Source organism: Saccoglossus kowalevskii, chromosome 19 (assembly GCF_978046115.1).
Source record: "Saccoglossus kowalevskii chromosome 19, keSacKowa6.1, whole genome shotgun sequence".
Classification (NCBI taxonomy): domain Eukaryota; kingdom Metazoa; phylum Hemichordata; class Enteropneusta; family Harrimaniidae; genus Saccoglossus; species Saccoglossus kowalevskii.
In genome coordinates, this window is record NC_140659.1 from 21,578,047 (window position 1) to 21,602,171 (window position 24,125).

The 24,125-nt window shown below is 35.4% G+C and overlaps 1 protein-coding gene and 1 long non-coding RNA gene across 2 annotated transcripts in view; one reads left to right on the plus strand and one right to left on the minus strand.

Moving 5' to 3' along the window:
- Positions 1–976: 976 nt before the first annotated feature.
- The window catches only part of LOC144354673 (neuronal acetylcholine receptor subunit alpha-10-like), a 49,711-nt gene continuing 26,562 nt past the window's right edge, over positions 977–24,125 (minus strand). Inside the window, exons 2-6 of the mRNA XM_078010340.2 lie at positions 22,285–22,487; positions 16,384–16,428; positions 13,979–14,088; positions 5,687–6,231; positions 977–4,578 (exon numbers count right to left, since the gene is read on the minus strand). Of these exons, the coding sequence (XP_077866466.2) occupies positions 3,974–4,578; positions 5,687–6,231; positions 13,979–14,088; positions 16,384–16,428; positions 22,285–22,487 (1,508 nt within the window). The 3' untranslated portion in view covers positions 977–3,973. The remainder of the gene's footprint in view (positions 4,579–5,686; positions 6,232–13,978; positions 14,089–16,383; positions 16,429–22,284; positions 22,488–24,125) is intronic.
- Positions 6,621–7,516, plus strand: LOC146730892 (uncharacterized). Its single transcript, XR_014927492.1, has 2 exons — positions 6,621–6,845; positions 7,343–7,516. It is a non-coding gene; the product is annotated as an uncharacterized LOC146730892 (long non-coding RNA).

The following is a 24,125-nucleotide window of genomic DNA, read 5'->3' on the forward strand; positions in this document are numbered from 1 at the left end:
AGTATAGGTAGGCGTGACTACAGCACGAGAACTATCTCAAATTTACTTAGATATGAGTAATCATTTTCAATAACAAATTCAATAACTGTCCATTTCCGTTGAACACAAATCTAAAATGGGAAACGTGTGGGTGGGCATTTCACATGCACTCAGAGTACTATGATAATTGTATAATAATTAAATATAATATAATTTCTGATTTTACATAACCCATTATTCTCACTGAATTCTCACAATGACACGTCGATATGAAATATGCACGAGCCATTTGTGTTGATGTTGTTTAACAATGATAGATTTATAAATATATTTGGGTTAGAGAAACTTTTCACACCAATCGTTTAATAATATTGGTGTTTTTGAGTAGATCCGTACCAAATACGACGAATACCTGAAAAGCAGGTCTCGCATCGTTAGCAAGCAGTTTTCAACTACAATAGAAGTAAACTATTACTACAGAGAATATACCGTTGCCCCATATGACTATGAATATAGATAATCGTATTACCAACTACATTGAGGGCGCTGTAATCGACTAAACTGCAAAGTTATAAACATTATTATATATGTATCGCACGAACAACGTGTTTTATAGTGGTAATTATTTTTAAGCAATTAATTATCATGATAAAACAATGTAATAAAGATTGCTTACGTCAAGTATATTCTGCAATGAAAAAACAACATATATAATATAACGTAGGCATGTAACGGAGATCGTAACTTGTCGGGGACGTCGTCACCTGCGCATGCGTCAGATGGCCATAGCGTGTCATTGTTTACAAACAAGCGTCTACCCATGAATCTTTGCGTTTTTAGCGTATTAATATGTTGTTATCGTCGCTTGGGACTCAATTCCCGCGCGTGCGCAGGTGACAACCCTCCCTCTTTAAAAGCTAATATGGTTATTACTGGACTGTAGTATGTCGTGTTGTTGTTCACACTGTCACGACCATTCAAAGGAATTCGACAAAGCTGGTGTTTTATTTCATTTTATTAGCACTATAAGAACATCGTTTAATCATTAACTTGCAAAGTGCGTTGAAAAAAAAGTAACGAACAGTCGAGCTGCATTCTATTGAGAGTCAATACAGATAACTTTGAGTACGTACAAACATGTTGAGATATTTTTATTTGAATTTTGTATCTCTATTGAAACAAAGCTTATGATTTTGTTAGCCAAAAAAAAACAATGTTTTGTATGCAAACATGTATGCATTACTCGTTCAATAAAATATTGAATATTTCAAGATGATAAAACATACTGAAAGTTATTCGCATTACCTGTTTAACTAAAGTATGGCGACACTCCTTAATAATTACTATATGCCAACCACCTTAAGACTATTTCTCTATCATATTTCACCAGACATTATGAATAACTTTACAATATAAACTTGCATGTAAAGTCGTATAGTATCGCCTTTGTAAACCGCGCAATGACATATACAGTGAAACTTTCAATGGAAACTATGCTACTGTTAACACATGTTAATAACGACGACGGTATTCTGGCTTTGTCTTTCCTTGTAAACAATATAATCCCTCCACGTGTATTAGGAACACAGGAAGTTACAAACAACGTACTCTTGTGTCATCTGGCTTTACTGTATTTGGCACCTCAACTGTGAGCAAAACTAATGATATTTTGATCGAATATCAGCCCGACATCCACGCGGAATTTAGTGCGTGCGTGCGTCAGTCTGTCTATTCCTTTGTTATGTTGTGTACGTCAGAAATGTACCAACTAATTGTGAATAATAATTAGGTTGCCAATTCAATTAATATTGACATTGGAGAATAGTAGATTAGCAGAGTTTTCTATACAATGTGTTATTCTAATTTATGCAACAACGCGCTCAATATTGAATACAGGTGATTTAAATTAAACTCACTGTTTAAATAATTTAATGTAATAATACAAAATGTGTCAAGAAAACAATATCAGAAGAAATCAATAGGAAATTACTATTTGGCACCTAGCACCTGTGCACCATAGCACAAATATTATTTTGGTATGTATATAAGTAAAAAGTTTCTTTAGGAAATGTGAAACTATGTGGACAATCTTCAGTACATTTGATCTCGGAAAAGATAGGTACTTTACAAAGCGTATAAGAAGATGTAATAATGTTACTTCTAGAATGTAAAGTTGAACTATGTAAACAATATGATTCTGTGCTAGAACATATAGGTCAAATCTAAATATATCCATTTATATGTTTTTCTTACCAATCATTTTAGCAACATTGTGTTTCACATCAAAAGTCAACAACCAATGGGAAGTAAAATGTATATATTTGCATACCTATATTTATTGAAATTAGTATTGACATTGAGATGCGTTTAGGCATTAGTTTCAAGGTGGCAGCCGAACGAATAAAATGTTTTATGTTGTATATACGTCAACAGCTCTACGTATTGTATTTCTAAAACGTTCATAGCAATTTTTTTAATTAATTGATTATTTGGAAAGTCCCGTGAGCAATGTGAGATTTTTAATGGCGTAGAAACAAAGAGGGGACTCTATATGCAAATCTTTTACTCCAAACTATGACAAAAAATATATTCGGTTAAAGCCCCACTGCATCTTTGTGTGTTTCTAATACATATACCTGACAGCGTATGCAGACAGGGAATGTAGGAACATTTTCACCGTCACAGAAAATATGTTTATATATTGTTCGTAAATAAGCAAGGTGGGGGTAAGTATAAGACATATACTAAAAATAATGTTAAATGAATAAATATACAATTACCATAATATAGTTGGTAAAAAAATAATTATAGTAAGTGACTGAGAGTGAAATTATACGGCCGACTGTAGTCGACTGTAGACAGTGCGTCGGCCGATTATAATAGGTCGTGTCACGTGGTTGCAAATTTCAGCCTACGTTAAGTCCCCGACGTTAAGTCGGCCGACAGTTGTCGGTGGGGAGGAAACATGTTTAATTTTGCGCGTTCAGTGGACCAAACTTTAAAAAACTATCGGACTACCAATCGTCGTGTAATTTCACCTCAATCTCTAATCAACGATTATGTATAAGAGTATACAATGTATATGGCCATTCCTGTCAACATCCCATGTTGACAATGTAAATATTCCTAGCTGTAATATAACAACCTCAGTAAGATGAGTATTAAATAAATTTCGATCACGTGATGATTGCGTCACATAATAAACCGCGAGCGTGAGTAGAATCTGCGCCACCGTCAAACTAAATAATTGTCTAAGTTTGCTACGTTTTGTGCGAATTGGAGAGTCTTCGTCCAATCGAATATACTTTTGAAATAAAGCCATTAGAGCATATTCTTTGTCATAACTTACGTCGCAGCTAATACCCGCGCAATGAAAACTTCACGACATCCGTGGTACAAAGTAAGTTAACAATCCCACAAACGTCGACAATTGTACATGGTACTGCATAAGAATAGAATCATCTAAACATTTAATTTCGATATCATCTTGATGGCGCTTCATTCACTTTGAAGAGATGTTCCCTGCATCCGCGGTATAGAAATGGCAGTGTCATCATCAGGTATAGATACACGATACACACTGCAGTTACAGATCAAATACAGATGAATCCGTTTCCATGTACAGCTATCATACCAATATAGAATAGTATATATAGTTAAGGTGTGCCGGTACGTCGTGATGAAAGCGAAATGAAGACGTGGATAAAGCCAGTTAGATCTACAAACCACTAGTGAAGATTCGGTTTCTTTGTATTGTTGTTTTTGTTGATCTCCGAACATCTGGATTACGACGACGAACCAGCCAGTAAAACATTTGCCATGAAGGGGTTGTTCTTTGTTTGAAAGACCGAGCGATCGTTGTTGAATCTCCAATGGATATAAACGGAAAAATAAATACATAAAATAAGTATCTTGATTCGTGGACGTAAATCGTTATAAAAGGTAGATTGTTCCGGTGTTCAGTAAATCTATTGTCCGTATGTTCATGATTCATCTAAACAGGACGCATCGCACTTAATATCAAAGTTAAAGTGACCATGAGAAACAAAATGAAGAAAATAACAAGTAACATTCTGTCCATTATATACGCTATTTCTTTCCATTCTTTCAGATTGTGGTTCTTTTTTTCTTTCGCAAGCACTCGCTGCGAAAAATGTCTGACGTGACGGAGAATCTCTCCGATGTCTCTTTCAGTTTTATCCGACATGACAAACATTTTGGGATTGGAGTGTTTATCGAGTAGTCGCTCCCGTTCTTCTGTTTTGGAAAAGGAACTTACGCTTTTAAAGATTAGACGTCCATTTTCAAGACAACAGTAGCGATTTGAATTCGTCTCAGTGTGCGAGTTGCTGAACATTCCTTCATTATTGGCGGCGCTGTTGAGTTCTCGCGAGAGACTGTTCATAGCTTCAACACTCATATCCGAACCGCTGTCTGCTCTTTTGATGCGCATGATTCGTGCCAACACACCGAACACCACCTTCCTTACCCAGTTTGGCACTCTGTGAGTGTGACCATCGTGGTAGTGCAAGTTCAGCACCCAAATAGTCATAACACAGGAAAGAGACACCATTACTATCATTGCGGTGAAATACAGAGCTGTGGAATAATAGCAAAAAAATATTGAGATGAGGGCGGGCTTTATTGTGTGGGAATTGTGTGAAATAAACGAAAGTCCAGAACTGCATCAACGTTAAGGGCGATATATTCTGCAGTCACAGTTATCTAAAGTAAAATAAGACTAGACGGACAGCATATAAATGTTTTGAGATTAATAAATCTATTTCAAAATGCTTTTGCAATATACATTTCGGATTGGGAAGCTTTGGGAATTTTCTATATTTAGAAAGCAATATAATTTAATGGAAGGAAAATGCACTAATGCAATCCATATGTCATTAACCCACTGGTGTCAATATCTATTACGTCACATATCGTTAAGTATACACTGTTATTGGAGTGTAATACTAATAGGCAAATGTTCAGAGAAAAAAATATTTGTGTTTACTAATATGTAAAATTACTAGTATTACGTTTTTTGTATAATTGGTACATCATTTTAATAAAATAACTAAACGATTCAGCGCAATTGTATATTTCATTTTAATAAAAAATATATTTCTCATATCGGTTTTGTGTTTTAGTAGTAGTGAAATATACGCAAATAAATATAACGCAATGCATTTCGGTTGTTTGGCGGTAAAGTGACGTCATTGCCGTTGGCATCTGTGTTATTCGGAGTATAGATTGAATGTTGTAAAGGTTAAAATAACATATAAATATGGTTATGGTTTAATCAGTTCTGTTATTAACACGTGTAACACAATAAGTCATGTCAATATGCTAATTTTACACAATGTACGCCATTTGATAATGTGTCAGTTACATGTGTAGTGGGGTGGTTGGTTGTGTTTTTAAACGTTTAATTAAAATGTCAATAACTGTAAAAAAAGATTATACGATACATAATCTCACTCGGAATGCTTATGCTAATAAAAAAAATATGATTATTGTCCCGTTTGAGTTTTGTGCAAGTTATTGTGATTTATAGAATACTTAGTTATTCTAAGCGTACGTGTTCTTTCAAACGCCCCTGGCAATACGTCCCATATTCCAGTAAGCCCCACTACAATAAATCTAGTGAATGTAAGCAAAGTGCTTGTCCCACCACAACACTCGTGCCAGTGCAAATTGAAAACAAACTTACCGACTAACGGTACCCTGTCAGATGTTGGTGGCAGAGATTCCGATAGCAGTTGATGAAACACTATCAAAGCCAACAAATTAGTAATAACCATGGTAACCTTCTCACCGGAGTCAGGGGGCAGATAAAATCCCATTAGAGTAAGACAAGCAATGAGGCAATTTGGTAGCAGCAGATTGAACACGTAGAAGAGAGGTCGGCGTTGGAGGATGATGGTAAACGTGAGATCAGGGAACGCCTCGACACAACATCCGTAATATCTTTCATTACGCTTAATGGGCGCATTGACTAAATCCCATTCACCATTGTTAATATAATCAGAGACATCCGCTTGAGTCAGATCGTTCAGGCTAGATAAGTTCAGTTCCACGCCATTGTACGCCCAAGAACCAAATTTGAGACTGCAGTTCTGTCTATCAAACGGAAAGTGCAAAACTTCGACTTTGCAAGAACTTTTTAATATTGCTGGCGCCATCCAGAATACGTTACCATCTGACGTGATAATTGACAAAGTGTCCATTTTGATGTGAGCAAACTCTTCATCGACGCTGTGGGCAAGAAAACAAATAATTAGAGCAGGTTTGAACAATTTAATAAACTAATTAATTAATGGCAATTGAAACACACATTTGTAAAACATCACTTTATTAAAAACAATAAGAGTAATGAGATACGACTTAAATTAGTTTCATGCTAGCTGATGTCGACGTTCCAGAGCTGCACAATCAGAATGTTGTATATATTTAGTTTACATAGTAAATTTGAACAAAGAAAAAACATCCGAACACGCAACTTGTGACGTTTTCGGATTACCCCAATCTGATTAAAATCTGATGTAGTGTACGGGCTTTAATTATTTTGGCTATAAACTTATTTTAATTTTATTTTTTATTACTTTTGTTAATAATGCCCTTTTATTTTATTATTTTACTTTGATTTTGATTTTGTGATTTTTTTTAATTCCGCCCTACCTACATCTGATCCGATGCCTATGTAACGAGATTTCAACGAGACCCACTATCGACGATTTTAGTCAACGAATCACAGACCTCCTTCTATAGCGCACATGATGACGTCACCGGGCAGAGTCAGGTTGCAAACTAACTCAAATAAAATGGCGGATTATACCGACGTTAGCGACCGAGAATGACACGGCTTTTTGGTAAGTTTATCATTGTCAAATGCAACGAAAGTCATTTTTATGTTAATATTGTGGCTCGAATGGTTCGACTTTAGATCGTTATTTTGCATAGTTATTCTGGGAGTGACGATTTTGTTTCCACCGGTTCGACCGAACACCAGTGTCTTTTTTCCAGTCGCCTGCCCTGGAGACGGGTGATGTTTTGTTGACGATCGGGCCAAAATCGTCTACGGTATTGAAGCCGTCGCTGTAAATATTCACCAAATTGTATCAACATTTTGTACATTATATAATAACTCTTTATTAAAGTAATTGAGCTGATTTTGACTGGAATAAAATATTTTTTTATTTGGAACACATCGAAATTGATCAGGAAATATTATTTTGCTCCAATTTTCTGCGTCGATGCCGTGGGCTGGTGACCGTTATACAATTTAATATCAGTTTGCATTGTTTTCTATAGCTGTTTACAGTGTTCTAATCATTACGATTTACTTATTTCTTTGCTTCCATTCTAGATAATTATGCTCAGTGATGTAAAATTGAAGCGATGACTGAATGAACGAACCTTGGCTGGCAAAGATGTATCTGGAAGTGTACACATTTGTTGGAAGTGAAAAAAATATTCAATGTAATGACAAAAATTGTAAAATGCTGTGGAATTTCTTTTGAAAATAAAAATATACTAGCAATTTTCTATTAATGGTTTATTCAAGTGGGCAAAATATAATGTACAGAAAGATTGTCCGTATACACTGAAAAGTAAGCAACCGACAGCCTGTATAAAAGGGGGGCTGTGATTGGCTGTTACTTACGCGAGATTTGAACGGGACTTACATAGGCGTCGGATCAGATGTAGGTAGGGCGGAATTTAAAAAAAATTAAAATCAAAGTAAAATAATAAAATAAAAGGGCATTAATAACAAAAGTAATAAAAAATAAAATTAAAATAAGTTTTTAGCTAAAATAATTAAAGCCCGTACACTACATCAGATTTTAATCAGATTGGGATTACCCGACAAATGAGATATCGATGAAGGGAATAATCAGTATTGGTATTTGAAGTTATCTCGCGATGGCATTTTAGTTTTCGTACAATCCACATGTATTGATCGATAAGGTGCTTTTGCAACGTTACACCATGGGACTATTGAAGAACAGACTAGTACAGATGGCGGGGACGTGGCGACTGTTACTACATAGTCTTATTAAAATGGAATCTATTTGACAGCATTGATTATTTTAAAGTACATGCTTTTATAAATGTACATCAGACCACTGTCAGCTTTCTGCGATTAGATCAAAATGTTGCAGTATATGATTTACCGATAAACAACTCAGGTCTTTTAAATATTTTACCAAAGAGTTGGGTTTTGGATAGGTTGTCAGTCTTCGATTAACAGAATAACCTGGCATCTGAGTTCAATTCATTTATAACATGAATAGGAAAGCAAGACTTTTAAATATAAACAAAAGGCTAATGGAAATTGTTAAATATAAACCAAAAAGAAAATGGTTTGACAATGAATATTACATTCTTAAAACAGATCTGCGTAATACTACACGCGTAATTAGCAACTATATAGCTGATGTTAATGTAAGGAAGTGTTCTTTGCCAAAAAATAAACAATTTAATTAGAACAAAACAAAGAAAAAGAACAAAATAAAGTTGTTAATAAATTAACTGACATAAAAGATATTTTGAAAATTAATCAATGAATTGAAATGTTTGAGACACGATCAGTATAATCTAATTACCCGAAGAAATAGAAAGAATTCTATGTACAATTAATAATATCACTAATGACATTAATAATACCGTTTTTCAAATAGAAATAAGTTGTAACGTTTTAACTATGGGAGTAAAAGCGTATTTTAACAATTACAATTTAAATAATTTTCATATTCGCATCCACTGCATACATTATTTAATATATATAGTCCGACTTAGATTATAATCCTAGTATTCAGCAAGAATACAATATTGGTATTATTTTTCACATCTTCGAGAAAAGAGACAAAACCCACCCAGAAAATTATAGAAAAATATCTGTTTCTAGTTGCGTAGGTAAAACTTTCTGTAACATAATTAATGCTATAATTAGTCAATTTGTTGAAGATAATAACATTATAAATACTGATCAGATTCATATATCCTCAATATAAATTAATACACCAACAAGACATTACATTTCCATTATAGATTTAATTTCCTTATGACTTAAAAAGATGATGTCATAATAAAAAGATAAGTAACTATATTCATAACTCATTTTATTCACCAAAGGACAGTGCCATCTGAAATTTAACACTTGTTTACTTGCTGTCCTTCATTTTATAGCAGTAGTTATCACAACTAATCTGTATTGCTGATAACTACATTGTATTTCCAAGGATGCAATAAAGTTATTAATGTTCCCTGGACAATATTTGAGAAACGTGGTTAAATTATTGACAGAAAACGACAACAAACTGCGTTCTTACATCGTTTCGTGATGCTAGGGCAATGATCTCACTGTCTTCAGTAAGTTAGAATGAGCTAACCAATCAGCGTAGGCATCCAACGGGGTCACAACGAGACGTAAGCATCCAATTACGTCACATAATGGCATATGCACCCAACTGAAGGTTCAATCATGTATTAATTGCAAGATATGCTCTGAGTAAGGGTTCAAATATTACTGCAAATTGCAATATATTTTATCCATATATTCATTCGTTCATTCATTCGTTTTTTTAATTTCTCAGGCAACTAACGACGAATAATGAATAATGTAATGGCGATTTCCGACAGGGAGCTATAATAGTTAAATGACAGGCAGTATTGTCTTGTCGATATTAATGCGTTGTGTCAGACAGTTTAATTGACAAGACAAATGATCCAATATCCTAGAATGACTGTCAGAATAGCGTCACCAATATCGATGGTGTCTTAAACCTATGACAATTACGGTGACCGAGACTCGCAGACGGTGCCATCTCCTGATCTGGGAGATAATTGAAAATGCGTTTTTTACGACCTTAATTAAAAGATATTTCTTTTAACGATTCCACGAGAAAAATCACCCAAAACAAGTAAAAATGTGACCAGCAACATTAATTAAACGATTTATTCGTAAACATAATTTTATTGCATTGTTTTGAGAGTCAGCAGCCAAAACATTTTTGATCTATCAAATTTATCGCTGTGTCCGCCCTCTGTGGTTGTTCCCAGAAAGAAATTGCTTATGACATGACATCACCACGAGCTGTTAATTAATAAGCGTGTATTGTACGTGTGGTTAGATCAAATAATGATTGCACCATGCACGCCAGACTGCGAATATGGAGTCAACGCTGCCGTCCATGCAGCAGTACAGTTGTTTTGGAGTGAGCGCAGGTTACAAAAACCCAGCCATTTTACGATCAGGGAGTAACAAATTCAGTTTATTGCACGACAGAGCTTTTAGTCAATATACAGAATGATAGCTAGCAAACATACACTAAAAACTAGATAAATTATTATTACAATGATATAGAGAAACATTGGCATGAACAAAGTCATCTTACACAAGGCACAAGGCTGATGTCACATGATATGCGATATGAAAAGTAAGAGTCGAGATTTCGTTGAGATCGGTCATGTGATGCGAACTGTAGTAAATTATGGCGCACGGCGCACGCTATCATGAGAATTGGCGCATGAAATCGCCAGGGGGTGACAGAGAGAGGTTTAGCCTTTCAAGCTGCCGACACATCTGACATTTTGCCCAGGGCTCGGTAAGTTGACATCCTCTACTGTAATCCCCGTGGTTCGTTTGAGAAAACCTGATTTCATTGAATGGCGCCATCTTGAGACATGCACGCAACCCCACGGCCATCTTTGATTACTTGCAAGCGATTTAAAATACATCTTCTATATATATATAGCGTATATACTATGCTTAACATTTCGGCGATGGCCTTTACAAATGGACACTAATGACACGGAGAATAAAGATCGATAGTTACAGCTATTGCCGCGTCATAAGGTGTACACGATTTAAAGCTGTTAGGGTTTGAAAGCACTTCATTTGGTTAATATATTGTTTTAATGTATGAAGAAATGGAACAAACTAAAATGAAATACTAATCGTCTACTATGTCTCTATTTTGACTAACCTTGCAATACCGAGAGACAAATTCTATTAGTACTCGTCTTTCCAATTTTAAAAAATGGTAAAAAAAGAGTAAAAAGCAAGAAAACGACGAACATCTGACTACATGCTAAAAGTAAGTGTATTTCAGGGTCAAGCAAACTCTTAAAGCTTAATTGAGTACGTAATTTTAGTTTTATTGACTTGTTACGTCTTGTTTTCGAATGTATAGATAAAACTAATTCTTAATACTAAATTTCCTGAAAAATCCAGACGTATGAATATAGTAAATTTTCCACTGATTTTACCCACATATGTCAGCGTAAATCTCCCAAATCTATCGAGAATATATCAAGAAAACGCATACACTGCTCAAAATGCGAGTAACAATGGGAAGTCCACCACATTTCTCCCATCGCAGCCCCGATCGTTCGCCGTATGAAATACTTTCAATCCCATCATAATATTGGGACTCCAATATCTGAATAGGTCCGTAACTCAAATAGAAAGTACGACGGATAGATTTCAAACGGTTGAAATGAACAGAAAAGTAGCTGATAGATAGTTTGACAATAGTTATCATGTTTGCTTGTAGCATTGTTTGCATGACTGGTTTAGTTTTGAACAGACTTGAATATTTATAATTAGATACATATCTGGGAGTTACCAAAACACAATTTTGTTTATTTCTAGCCCGGTGGTCATTTTAGGAAAAGTTTTTATCTCACATTTTTTTTTAAAATTCATCTTTATTTGCCCTTTTAAACGTTGATATGTTTCAGTAGATTTCTAACATAGTCGGCAAAAATTGTCACGTCGTCAGCTAAAAACGAGGAGAGAGGTATATGGTGTTGTATCCACTGCATGCCAAAATTAAAGGATTACATTTCTATGTGAGAACGTTAGATTGTTATATCGGGTCGTTTCGTTTGTATATTAGCATAAACCATTTTACCAGTGAGCTTTTCATACACGCATTCCTATGTGAGCTCATTTCACTATTCATACAGGCATTCCTATGTGAGCTTATTTCACTATTCATACAGGCATTCCTATGTGAGCTCATTTCACTATTCATACAGGCATTCCTATGTGAGCTCATTTCACTATTCATACACGCATTCCTATGTGAGCTCATTTCACTATTCATACACGCATTCTTATGTGAGCTCATTTCACTATTCATACACGCATTCCTATGTGAGCTCATTTCACTATTCATACAGGCATTCCTATGTGAGCTCATTTCACTATTCATACACGCATTCCTATGTGAGCTCATTTCACTATTCATACACGCATTCTTATGTGAGCTTATTTCACTATTCATATACGCATTCCTATGTGAGCTCATTTCACTATTCATATACGCATTCCTATGTGAGCTCATTTCACTATTCATACAGGCATTCCTATGTGAGCTCATTTCACTATTCATATACGCATTCCTATGTGAGCTCATTTCACTATTCATACAGGCATTCCTATGTGAGATCATTTCACTATTCATATACGCATTCCTATGTGAACTCATTTCACTATTCATACACGCATTCCTATGTGAGCTCATTTCACTATTCATACACGCATTCCTATGTGAGCTCATTTCACTATTCATACACGCATTCCTATGTGAGCTCATTTCACTATTCATATACGCATCCTTATGTGAGCTCATTTCACTATTCATACACGCATTCCTATGTGAGGTCATTTCACTATTCATACAGGCATTCCTATGTGAGCTCATTTCATTATTCATATACGCATTCCTATGTGAGCTCATTTCACTATTCATACAGGCATTCCTATGTGAGCTCATTTCACTATTCATATACGCATTCCTATGTGAACTCATTTCACTATTCATACACGCATTCCTATGTGAGCTCATTTCACTATTCATACAGGCATTATTATGTGAGCTCATTTCACTATTCATACAGGCATTCCTATGTGAGCTCATTTCACTATTCATACAGGCATTCCCATGTGAGCTCATTTCACTATTCATACAGGCATTCCTATGTGAGCTCATTTCACTATTCATACACGCACTCCTATGTGAGCTCATTTCACTATTCATATACGCATTCCTATGTGAGCTCATTTCACTATTCATATACGCATTCCTATGTGAGCTCATTTCACTATTCATATACGCATTCCTATGTGAGCTCATTTCACTATTCATACAGACATTCCTATGTGAGCTCATTTCACTATTCATATACGCATTCCTATGTGAGCTCATTTCACTATTCATACAGGCATTCCTATGTGAGCTCATTTCACTATTCATATACGCATTCCTATGTGAGCTCTTTTCACTATTCATACAGGCATTCCTATGTTAGCTCATTTCACTATTCATACAGGCATTCCTATGTGAGCTGATTTCACTATTCATACACGCATTCCTATGTGAGCTCATTTCACTATTCATACACGCATTCTTATGTGAGCTTATTTCATTATTCATACAGGCATTCCTATGTGAGCTCATTTCACTATTCATACACGCATTCCTATGTGAGCTTATTTCACTATTCATACAGGCATTCCTATGTGAGCTCATTTCACTATTCATACACGCATTCCTATGTGAGCTCATTTCACTATTCATACACGCATTCCTATGTGAGCTCATTTCACTATTCATATACGCATTCCTATGTGAGCTCATTTCACTATTCATACACGCATTCCTATGTGAGCTCATTTCACTATTCATACACGCATTCCTATATGAGCTCATTTCACTATTTGTACACATATTCATATGTGAGTGCATTTCACTGAGCTGCGTCAAGTCTCCAGGGGGCGCCTTCTATTGAAATCAAGTTTTGTCAAGCGCGTTGAGAGACTCACTTTCTCTCTGTCGGCCTCTCACTGATGAGTATATGTACCGGTTCTCATGACAGTGCCTGCCGTGGGTCATACTGTTCTACTGTTCACATCACGTGACCGATTCTAACGAAAATAATAAGAGTATGGCGAATATAATTTGTTCTGCCCAAATATAATAGATCAACTAACTTGTTATAAAGCACGATGTCTGGGCGCCATATTGAGGTTGCAGGAATTTGGATTGTATCGACTTCCTCGTAGTCTGATTTATTCCATACCAAAAACTCATCATTCCATTTCTGAAATCAAAACAAACAATTCATTACAGGCGTGTGGACATGTAATAAAGACTAAGTAACAATCTTATGGTTGAAAATAATAACCCACCAGCACAATTCCCACTCTTATTTTAATTACGGTATGACGTCATCATTGTCACGACAGTCTATTATTTTTTTGCAACTTATGGAATGCTCATTGACGTAAGCAGTGAGAGTTGATGTTGATGACACGTGCGTTTTGCTGGATAGTTAGTTTCCTGTTTCATGTGATGACGAGCTTTATACTTCATATCTCAGAATCAATATATAATTCAAACACTGATTGTGAAATTAATAAATTGGCCTAAAGAACAAGTTAGATGAAATTGGTTATTGTTATAGGAACGTTATATTCATATATAATGTGTACGATTTCGTACTGTCGTTAAATCACTGATTAGATCGATGTTGAACACCGTCGTACATTATTTCACAAAGATTATATGTCTGAACACCAATCATCGTCAGCAGGAATATATACAACTACACTCAATCACATATACAATATGTTTAATTGGACGGATTTATAAGTCACGTGACCGTCACACTGTAACGAGAGTCTATCCGTATCCCGAAGCTATACAGATTTCAAAAAGACTTCTCGAGTATAAGCCGCTTTTAGTGTATTCTTCTGTGTACCCTGTGGCATTATAATAATTTGATAGTAGGACGGTATGCATAATTTACAGCATTGCCTGTTATTGAAATAAACTGGTTACAACTTTGAAATATCGCACTAACAATTAAAGCATTCATTTGTACAACTCGCCTTTTCTAATACATTGACGTCACTATGTTTTCTCACGCGCAGCATGTTAAATAATACATTAAGCGTAATAGGATTATAACTTACGTCAAGTGGACAATAGTAATGTCAATAAAATAAACATAAATGAAACACAATATTGCCATTGAAGTAATATACGGACATCGTTTTTGTTATTCATCTGACAATCACTAGGGCATATACTGGTGGGTGTTTATGACAGTCACGGTTGTATTATTCTCCCTGGATGGTTTATGGTGTTACCTCCACAGTGTCAATATACCTGGCTGTATATGGTTCATGGAGGTACATAAGTCGTACTACCACAATTGGTTGTGGATGGTTAATGGCTGTATATAATTAAGCGGTGACTGTGTACTTGGTTGCTTACAGTTGATGATTGTAGCTAAGTCTGGTTGTCCTAAATGGGTGTTAGCGTTGCATGATCAGTGGTAGTATACATTGTTATGTCTGTTGCGTGGATGTTACTAAATCTGGTTTATGAAGGACTGAGCAGTGTCAATTTACTTATGTCTGGAGTTGATAGTGGTGCATAATCAGTGTCATTATGGTGAAGGAGATGGAATAAATGACACCCGAATATTCGTGAAAATCGATAGTGGATTCAGGTCTGCCAGGCATTCTGCATTGCATACCGAAATAAGCTTGATTAATTGATTAATGTCATCAAAGACACCTATTATGACGTATGTACACACAGAAGAACGTAATTTATGCACGGAATCGTGGCAGTATTTCTCAATTTTTTTTTACCACTTGTAAGGGTGTGCACATTCTCACCATGTGGTTCGATTATTCGCGAATATACGCTTTAACAGAGAACTAGAACAAAGCGTACGTTTGTTCTTCACGATGAAATAAATCTCTTTTGATGTTCGTGAACACTGTTGTTGATGAGTCAAAATTGTATATAGAAATTCATGTTTAGTATGTACAACTCGGGACAGACTCATCTGGATGTGAACGCACACATACGTGCGTACATCACAGTAGATGAAGAAATTGGAACATAACGTGATTTTCAAATAAAAGCGTAGTTGAAACGTTCATAAGCTATATTACTGTAATACCAACGTTGACTGATATCAGTGCTACATGTGACAACTCGTTGGTTCAGTAGGTATGATGAAGCCCCATTCCTTACGCGGATCGGCAAACCAATGTCATTGCCATCACACATAAACGCGTATTCGCTTGTCCATAAACCTCATGGAATTATCTCAAGCATCTTACATTCTGTCTTTTCTGTATGCAATTCGCGTCATGGAATAATAAGCTACGTATTAGTGAAATTCTATGTCTAGTGAGACACATCACTGATCCGCATATCTAGGTTTTGATATCTTATTTGTGCATAACTGCACAATACAGTGAGATACGGGAGTGGTGAATTAAAATAAAAGTGACAACAAGGAACATGAAATGTGTGGAATAATCAGGTCAAATGTTCCATTTAGCAATACAGCTGTCGTGAATATGTCACTCACCTGACGTAACCAGACATTCAAAGTTATTCTTTGATTTCTTTCGTCCTGTAAACGGAAAATATAAAAATATTACATCACAACATCTGTGTTGTTCTATATGAAACATCGGGTTTATGAGATGAGTGTAAACGTAGTTTCGTGCAGTGATAAACACATTCCTACAAGTCGCGCCCTTTAGCGATTCGCGTTTCTGTGATGTAAAGATAACGCACGTCGATGGGTAGATGCATTGACGTCAGAAGGGCAAACTCTGGTATGTTGTGTAATCATACCTCAATTAGAGTATATAGATTATAGTATTTATTGAGATAATTTTAGTCTAAAAAACATGCACAAATATATCATCACTATATACCCTGTGATGTTCGTACATTTTGGAATAAGTAAAGCGTGTATAAGTTGTATAAAACAGGACAGAAAGTTTGCGCAATATGTCTATTCAATTTTGTTTCCAATGAGTGTAATTAAGTTCGGAGACGTGAACTAGCAATAAAATCCGGCATGGTCACCTTTCTGAACGGGTCAAAGAAATGACTCCTCGTTCAACTATCGCACAGTTCTGTATGTGTGTTGATTGATTGATGCCCATTTGGACGTGGTACACACTCACCAATACGGAATTGATCAACTTCATTTCAAAAAACATCACAATAACTTCAAAATGAACATATTATACGTAGCTATATATCAGAAAAAGATTATCATATATTCTATAAAATGATGCGTGTATGTATTATCCCTTTATGACCCATGAATCACGAGTGCATTGTCCTCATAAACTATTTCCACGCTATACGTATACTGCACGTATAGATAGCCATTTATCTATATATTTAGTTTATTTGTATTTTTTGTATTACTCAGATCAACTGACAAATATCCAGATTACAGATCTAGATGCCCACGCTCTCATGAGAGATACATGCAAGAAATTTGTCAAAATCGCATGAAAAATTCTACTACTTTTTGACGAGGTTAATTGGATGTAACGTGTAACGTAGATTCGTTTTCAGTTGCTGTCCCTCGCGTATATAGTTACTGTTTCTGTTTGTTATTTTACAATGGGACGCAGACTGAAGAAACTTAGCAGCTTGCCCTGAATGAGACACAGTACGACAGTGGCAATAAACTAATCGTCATTTTTTCATAAATGTAATACCGCTTGTTTGATGGACTAGGGAAAATGTATTTTATTGTATACTGGTGAATGTGGAGTGGGCTTGGGACCACCCTGGTGCAAGACAAACACGTAAACTACTTTAAACCACCCAGTCTACATGTTGGCTGAAATTTTGTTTAAAGAAAACAATTTCAAACAAAGAAGTCTGTAACAGAGTTGACTTTTGTGTTATTTGTATATCACGTAAAGGAACTTGAACACATATCCATCGACATCATGGAATTGTCAAGTTTGCATCATGCTGGCATCTTAAGACCAAACTGCGAAAACGGAAGCAGGCGTGGGAACCCACGCCGACTCAAATTTCTTTGTTCCTGCATCACAATTTGTCCACGTAGTGTGAATTCACGTGCCAGCAGGTGTGAACTGACTTCTCGCCAACACTTAAATGGGGAGGGTGGAAATGGAATCGGGGTGGACGTTGGGACGTCATACCAGGTGCAGGTCTTGACGGATTGTTGCGATAACCTAGCAAGGGGTGTCTCACGTGTCTTAATATTAAAGAACATCGAAGCTCAACTCCAGAAACTGACTGTGTCTTACTACATGGGTGTGTGAATGACTTCAGTGTTCCGTTATAAGGTCATATGGTATCCCTACACTGCAGAAGCGAGTAATCCCCGAAATTCCCCTTTGAGCCACATTACAGAATAGTTGTTAGGGGTAAATTTATCAAATTCGAACAAAAAACCGCTGTGATTTCAAGATAATTATTTCGAACCTTAAAACACATTTATCAAAAGGTAGGTGTTGATTGAGAACGTCAACAATTAGAAAATTAATTTGGTCGACAATTCATATGATGAGAGATCACTATACCTTTATGATAACAAAACAACTAAATATTTGTCAGCGTGTACGAATATTGGAAGGAAGTCGATATAATAAACAATATACAAATTTAAAAATAGAAATATATGCAGATGAAGATTGGCAGAAAATATATAAAATAAACTACAAGACACAAATCGTTTGTATATTTTAAACAGAAATGTTCTAATTTACATTTTAGTTGAGGACTCACTTAATCAAGAATGCAATAATGATGAATCCAGCAGTGAACTTTATTAACAATAAATATATTAAACTTTTTATTTAAAGAATGGAATATATATGTGTCAAGAGTCTCAAAAACCTGAAAAAATGTTTACAGCTATTTCATCACCTATTATCAGATGAACGCAAATGACCGCTGAGTTCTTGTTCAAAGCGAGAAATCCGCGAGACTAGCCTCCCATTCTCTCCGTCACGTCATAGCGTCCACTCTTACAAATACCATACATCATTGAAACAGTAGACTCGATGACGGGGAAAGGTGAAATGGTATACTATTTGTGGGGCAAACAAACGAGTATAGTGGTAATCTCGCCCTGAACGAGATTTCGGTGGCCATTTGCGTCCAGTGTCTATCAAATAGGTTTTACAATGAACTATTTATCCGAAGCAAAATCCGAGTCCATACACGCATATGTTCGTCTTTCTGTGGACTACACGTGGCATGATCATTCTGGTTTGATGAAACCCATATCATGTATTCACCAGGCGAATCTACTGCAGTGAGTATTCATTAATTTCAAGGTCATGCCTACGCTAAGGGAGCATTCGGAAACTTGCTTGGGTATTGTAAATGTTGTAAATAATTCAACACAATTATACTGAAAAAAGTGAATAACACTTTCTCTTAAATAATCGATAAAAAATAGTATTAATGTTCCTGCGCAGTGCGTGTCGTCGATGACCAAATAGGGAACTTGTTCCACAGAAGAATGATTGTAAATGACGTCATTGACATATGGAAATTCAAAAGATATATTTGCTATGACACTCAGAGTAATTATAAAAGTCTTTCGTGCAATATTAATTGACATGTCTTAGAGGTAGAACTCGAGTTTATCTTTATATAATATGGAGCACTGATTCAATTGTTTCGTTTGACGTGGTCAAGTCATCACCCCCATGTCACACTTAAAAGTGATAAATAGTGGATTTTCCGCTCACTGAGAAATCATGCGTAATGTGCGGTGCAGAAAAGAACATGGTGCTTAAACACCATTACTTCAGCAAAATTGACCATCATCAAATGTGTGTAGCAAAAAATATGAAAAATTGCATTCATATTTGTCAAATCTTACGCCACGCCACGTCTATGACCTTTGTTTGTTAATTGTTACATCAGATTTCACTGTAATGCTGGATCTCGAGAAAGACGGGACACGGTACATTGCAAACTAAGCGAAGAGTAGTGAATACACACTGTGCTGCACATCGTTCGATCATATCTATTTCAAAAATCATAATGTAATGTAATATTCTCGCTCTTTCGTCACTCTAATGAAATTATTTAAGTTTGTTAAAAGCCAGTAATCGATTAAATAATTGACACCGTAATGCACAGTGAACCCTTTGGGGCGATATGTTGCGAGCTGCTACGAAACGATGTGAAATGACTGACAACCTTTTTCAACATTCATACAAGCAATTGAAATATTAAACCTAGTACAAGTAATGCCCGACGAAAAATATTCACGTTCCCGGGCATAAAGCTCGACATTTTAACTATTATTATTTATAGCTCAAATAAAAGTATCGTTATTATGACTATTATAATACAAATAAATATAAAATCTTTAAAAAAAGAGAGAGAGAGCAAATTGTGTTCAGCGCATAATCATGGAATTGTGTTTGCCGGTCGCAATGTACGCGGTTTTTATAACCTGGGTAGGACATTTTGTCTTCATGTCACGTCGAATAATGACTACAAAAATATTCCCCAAAATAATAATTGAATAACAGCGACATAATGACAATTAAACTGTAATCTGCAAAAATGGGTTTTATACGCACAATATTTACAAAATATTTGCCGAAAATAAAAAAAAAATCAGTAAATGGCTCACTTTGCTAATTACATATAATCAGAAATCTGTAATCAGCGAAAAAAGGGTTCTACATGTACAATATTCACAACTGTCGGACGAAACTTTCATACTTTATTGATTTTATATTCATATGCTCAATTATAGTTTTTGTCCCGGTTTAGATGATGCCTGAAGAGGGAGCCTAATTGATTCATCTATGTGCGTTATATTTCAGTACATCCACACAAACATATATTTTTATATTTCTGGACTGAGCATGTTTAAACGCGACACGTACATCATAGACATGTAAACTCATTTTTTTCATGATCTGATATTAGATGGTCGATTATATGTAAATTGTTAAATGTTGACATCCTTGTGGTATCTTAAAAACTGTATCCGTTTTTCAAATAGCATTTGACAAATGTGTACAGTGAAGGAATGTTTTTCCTCCAAAATATGCAAATTTAAGGTCATATGCCATAAAATCTTTTTGCTATTTCTATTTGTATGTTAAGAATGTCAGGAATTTCACAAGTTTTAGTAAGAAATGTTGTTTGTATAATTATTGAGTTTGCTATCATAGATACATTTCATATATACATGGATGAAGAAATTTGGATGAACTAATACCTGGTTATGTGACTTTAATTATGCACATATCTAATTCGCAGATAAATAATATACCTTTACCAATTTTAACTAGAACAGATACTACGAAATATTCAATGAAAATATACTCGCTATGAATTGCTTGCAGATGTATGGCTCTACTGAAAAAAACTACTAGTGTTATTGAATGGTACTTAAAATTTTGGCTGTAGACAACATCCATGTTTTGGTCAGATGAACCTTCTATTTATGTGTTATGGCTAGCCATCCATTTGCATATGTAGCAAACACTTGTTGTAGTGTTTAATTGTTACGTTGTATCAGGAATATACCAATTGCACTAAATTTCAATTCACCAGTATTTATATGTAATTTATTCATTGAGGTTTCATCAAGTGAATACACTCTTTTATGAATAACGCACTTAATTTAAGTACCGGAAAAATGCTTTCATTGACAATAGAGCCCATGACCGTAATGCCAATTACCTATAAGTTGGCGGGTTTCCTTCAATCCATTTACTGCCAAGAATGTGAAATATGACGGTATCCGTCAGCGTTGTGATAGGCTAAGTTGTTGCCAACTACCATTTGTAGGAATGTACTGGTCAAGTTTCGCCCGACAGTTGTGAAGAATGTACGTGCAGGGCCCTTGTTTTGCTGATAACAGATTTCCGATTATCTGTATTTAGAGAAAAGAACTATTTACTGATTAAAATATTGTTTGTTTTTTTCGACAAATGTTTTATGTCGTTATATACACGACTTACAGGTGTACATACTGGTCAAGTTTCGTCCGACAGTTGTGAATATTGTGCCTTTAGGACCCTTCTTTTGCTGATTACAGATTTCCGATTATAAAATATTGGTACATGTATTTAATTTGTTAAATATTGTGCGTATGAAACCCATTCTCTCTGAATACAGTTTAATTGCTATAATGTGCATCTTCCCATCTTTGAATAATCACTACTTGGTATTTGAATGTTTGATTTGAGAGGACCTCTGAAATAGTTGTCAGTCGTTGCATGAACATGACGGCGACCACGCGCGTCATAAGCTAAGCCGCTGACGTAATCGGAAAGGGTATCACGCGAATTAGAAACGTGGAAATAGTATGCTAATATAGATACGCGCGCGCGTTTCATGAGCGATAGTTAGTAAAATAGAGTTTAGTATTTCAGTTAAAGTATATTTCGAAGCTGTTGGGGTTACATTTGCTGGAGCATATTGAGTATATAGTCCTTACCATATCGATGATCTGCGTCAAAGCCAGACCATATTTAACATCGGTTACAGTGGACATTTCATATACTGGTCGAACATACGTTTCGTACTCTTTTAATAAGTGTCTTGTTAACTTCGATCGCCCACTTCTCCTTTCAGCCCCAGGTGGGAGCAGTGACGACTTGTTGAACTCCGTACTCGGCGTTTGGTCTAAACACCTGACAGCTGTAATGAAAAATCAACATAAGTTTTGTTTGTTTCTCCCAAGACATGATATAAACATATTTCTTACATCAGGTATGACTGAGCTGACTGTTGGACCACCATTACAAAAGGCTGAAAGGTAAATTTAAAAATGCATAATAGATTATTTCACAATGTTAATACTACAACAGGCCACATAGAATCACAAATGATATCATCTGTTGTTTATACATTTATACATATTTATACATTTATTATAATTTTTCAATAATTTTCGTTACACACTTTATTGTGAAACCTATATGCATAACATAACAAAAACAAGAAATAAATTATGAATTTGTTTCGTATAAATATTTTATTCAAATAATCCGAGATCAATCATGTTCAATCAACAAAGCCAGTTCACTTGAACAGATTCGAATATAAGTATACTGAACTAATCCAAATAAATAATTTATAGTCGATAGAATATTAATCATGTTCAGTGTTCAGTGGATGCTATACTTAATCAACTATATGCTACAATACACAATAAAGTGAATGATGTGTTCGTAATCTTTTTTTTTTCTTCTAAAACCCCCATATTTTATCCGTGGTTATATGAAAATATTCATTTTGGAGACAAAACACGGAAGAATCATGTCAACCTTGGACAATTAAACCTCTTCTATAGTCTATTGAATGAGATGAATACTGTCAAGTAATCGTAAGTTGATTCACGAGGTTAAGTGTCAAAGGTCAAGTGTCAAGTAATGGGATGAATTCAGAGCTTGAGACTAATATGTGCTGTTCCACTTATTATTGTGTATCACGTGCAAACAAGAACTTATACATTTTACGCGGTTTCAATTTATGCTCAATGGCGCGCTGATATTCAAAATGGTCAGCACCATAAATAATGCATGTAAATGATAACAACGTGTTTGTAAAACGGTTGCCAAATAGTTTGGTTATAAGTGTTTTAGAGAAGCTTGCCTACGAAATTCGTCTGGGAGACATAGTCAAATAATGTCTACACGTCAGACTTTTTATGGAGCTCTACATTAATTTTGCTGCCATACAGAATTATTATGTATGTATTCACTTGTCAGAGGGGTGTTACTATCGCCTGACTTTGACACTACCTTATGTATCACTAGTGACAAAGAAACCAATCAATGTCAAAGATGTCGAGGAATCGATCAGAACAACGAAAATAAAGTTAATTGCGATGAAAATGAAGACATTAACATCTTCGTGAGGTGGAGATAGTTCAACTCAATCAGCGGCGTGACGACATGCACGTTTTGGTGACAAAAAACAATAAATTACGGAGCGTTTGAATTTAGAGAAGAACTCAACCCGAAGTTGCCAACTTGAAGTTGTCTAGTAGGAAGTAAAGACTATTTGTTAAGGACTGTCAAATATAAACAGTGCGGAGCAAATGTATTTTGATAGATTCTATTTCATTCTCAGGGTGTGTCTAAACAATACGTCATGTCGGGCGTGGTGATGGTTGTGGAAATATTTTCGTACTTTATTTCTGTATAATGTGACATCCACTGTGAAACATGTTCGGAGAAAAAATGAATAATGATAACACAGAAGGAATATCAAACGATTCTTGCAACTGTGGCTAGTGATTTTTAAAAATAAATAATGCGCCGTTTATAAATG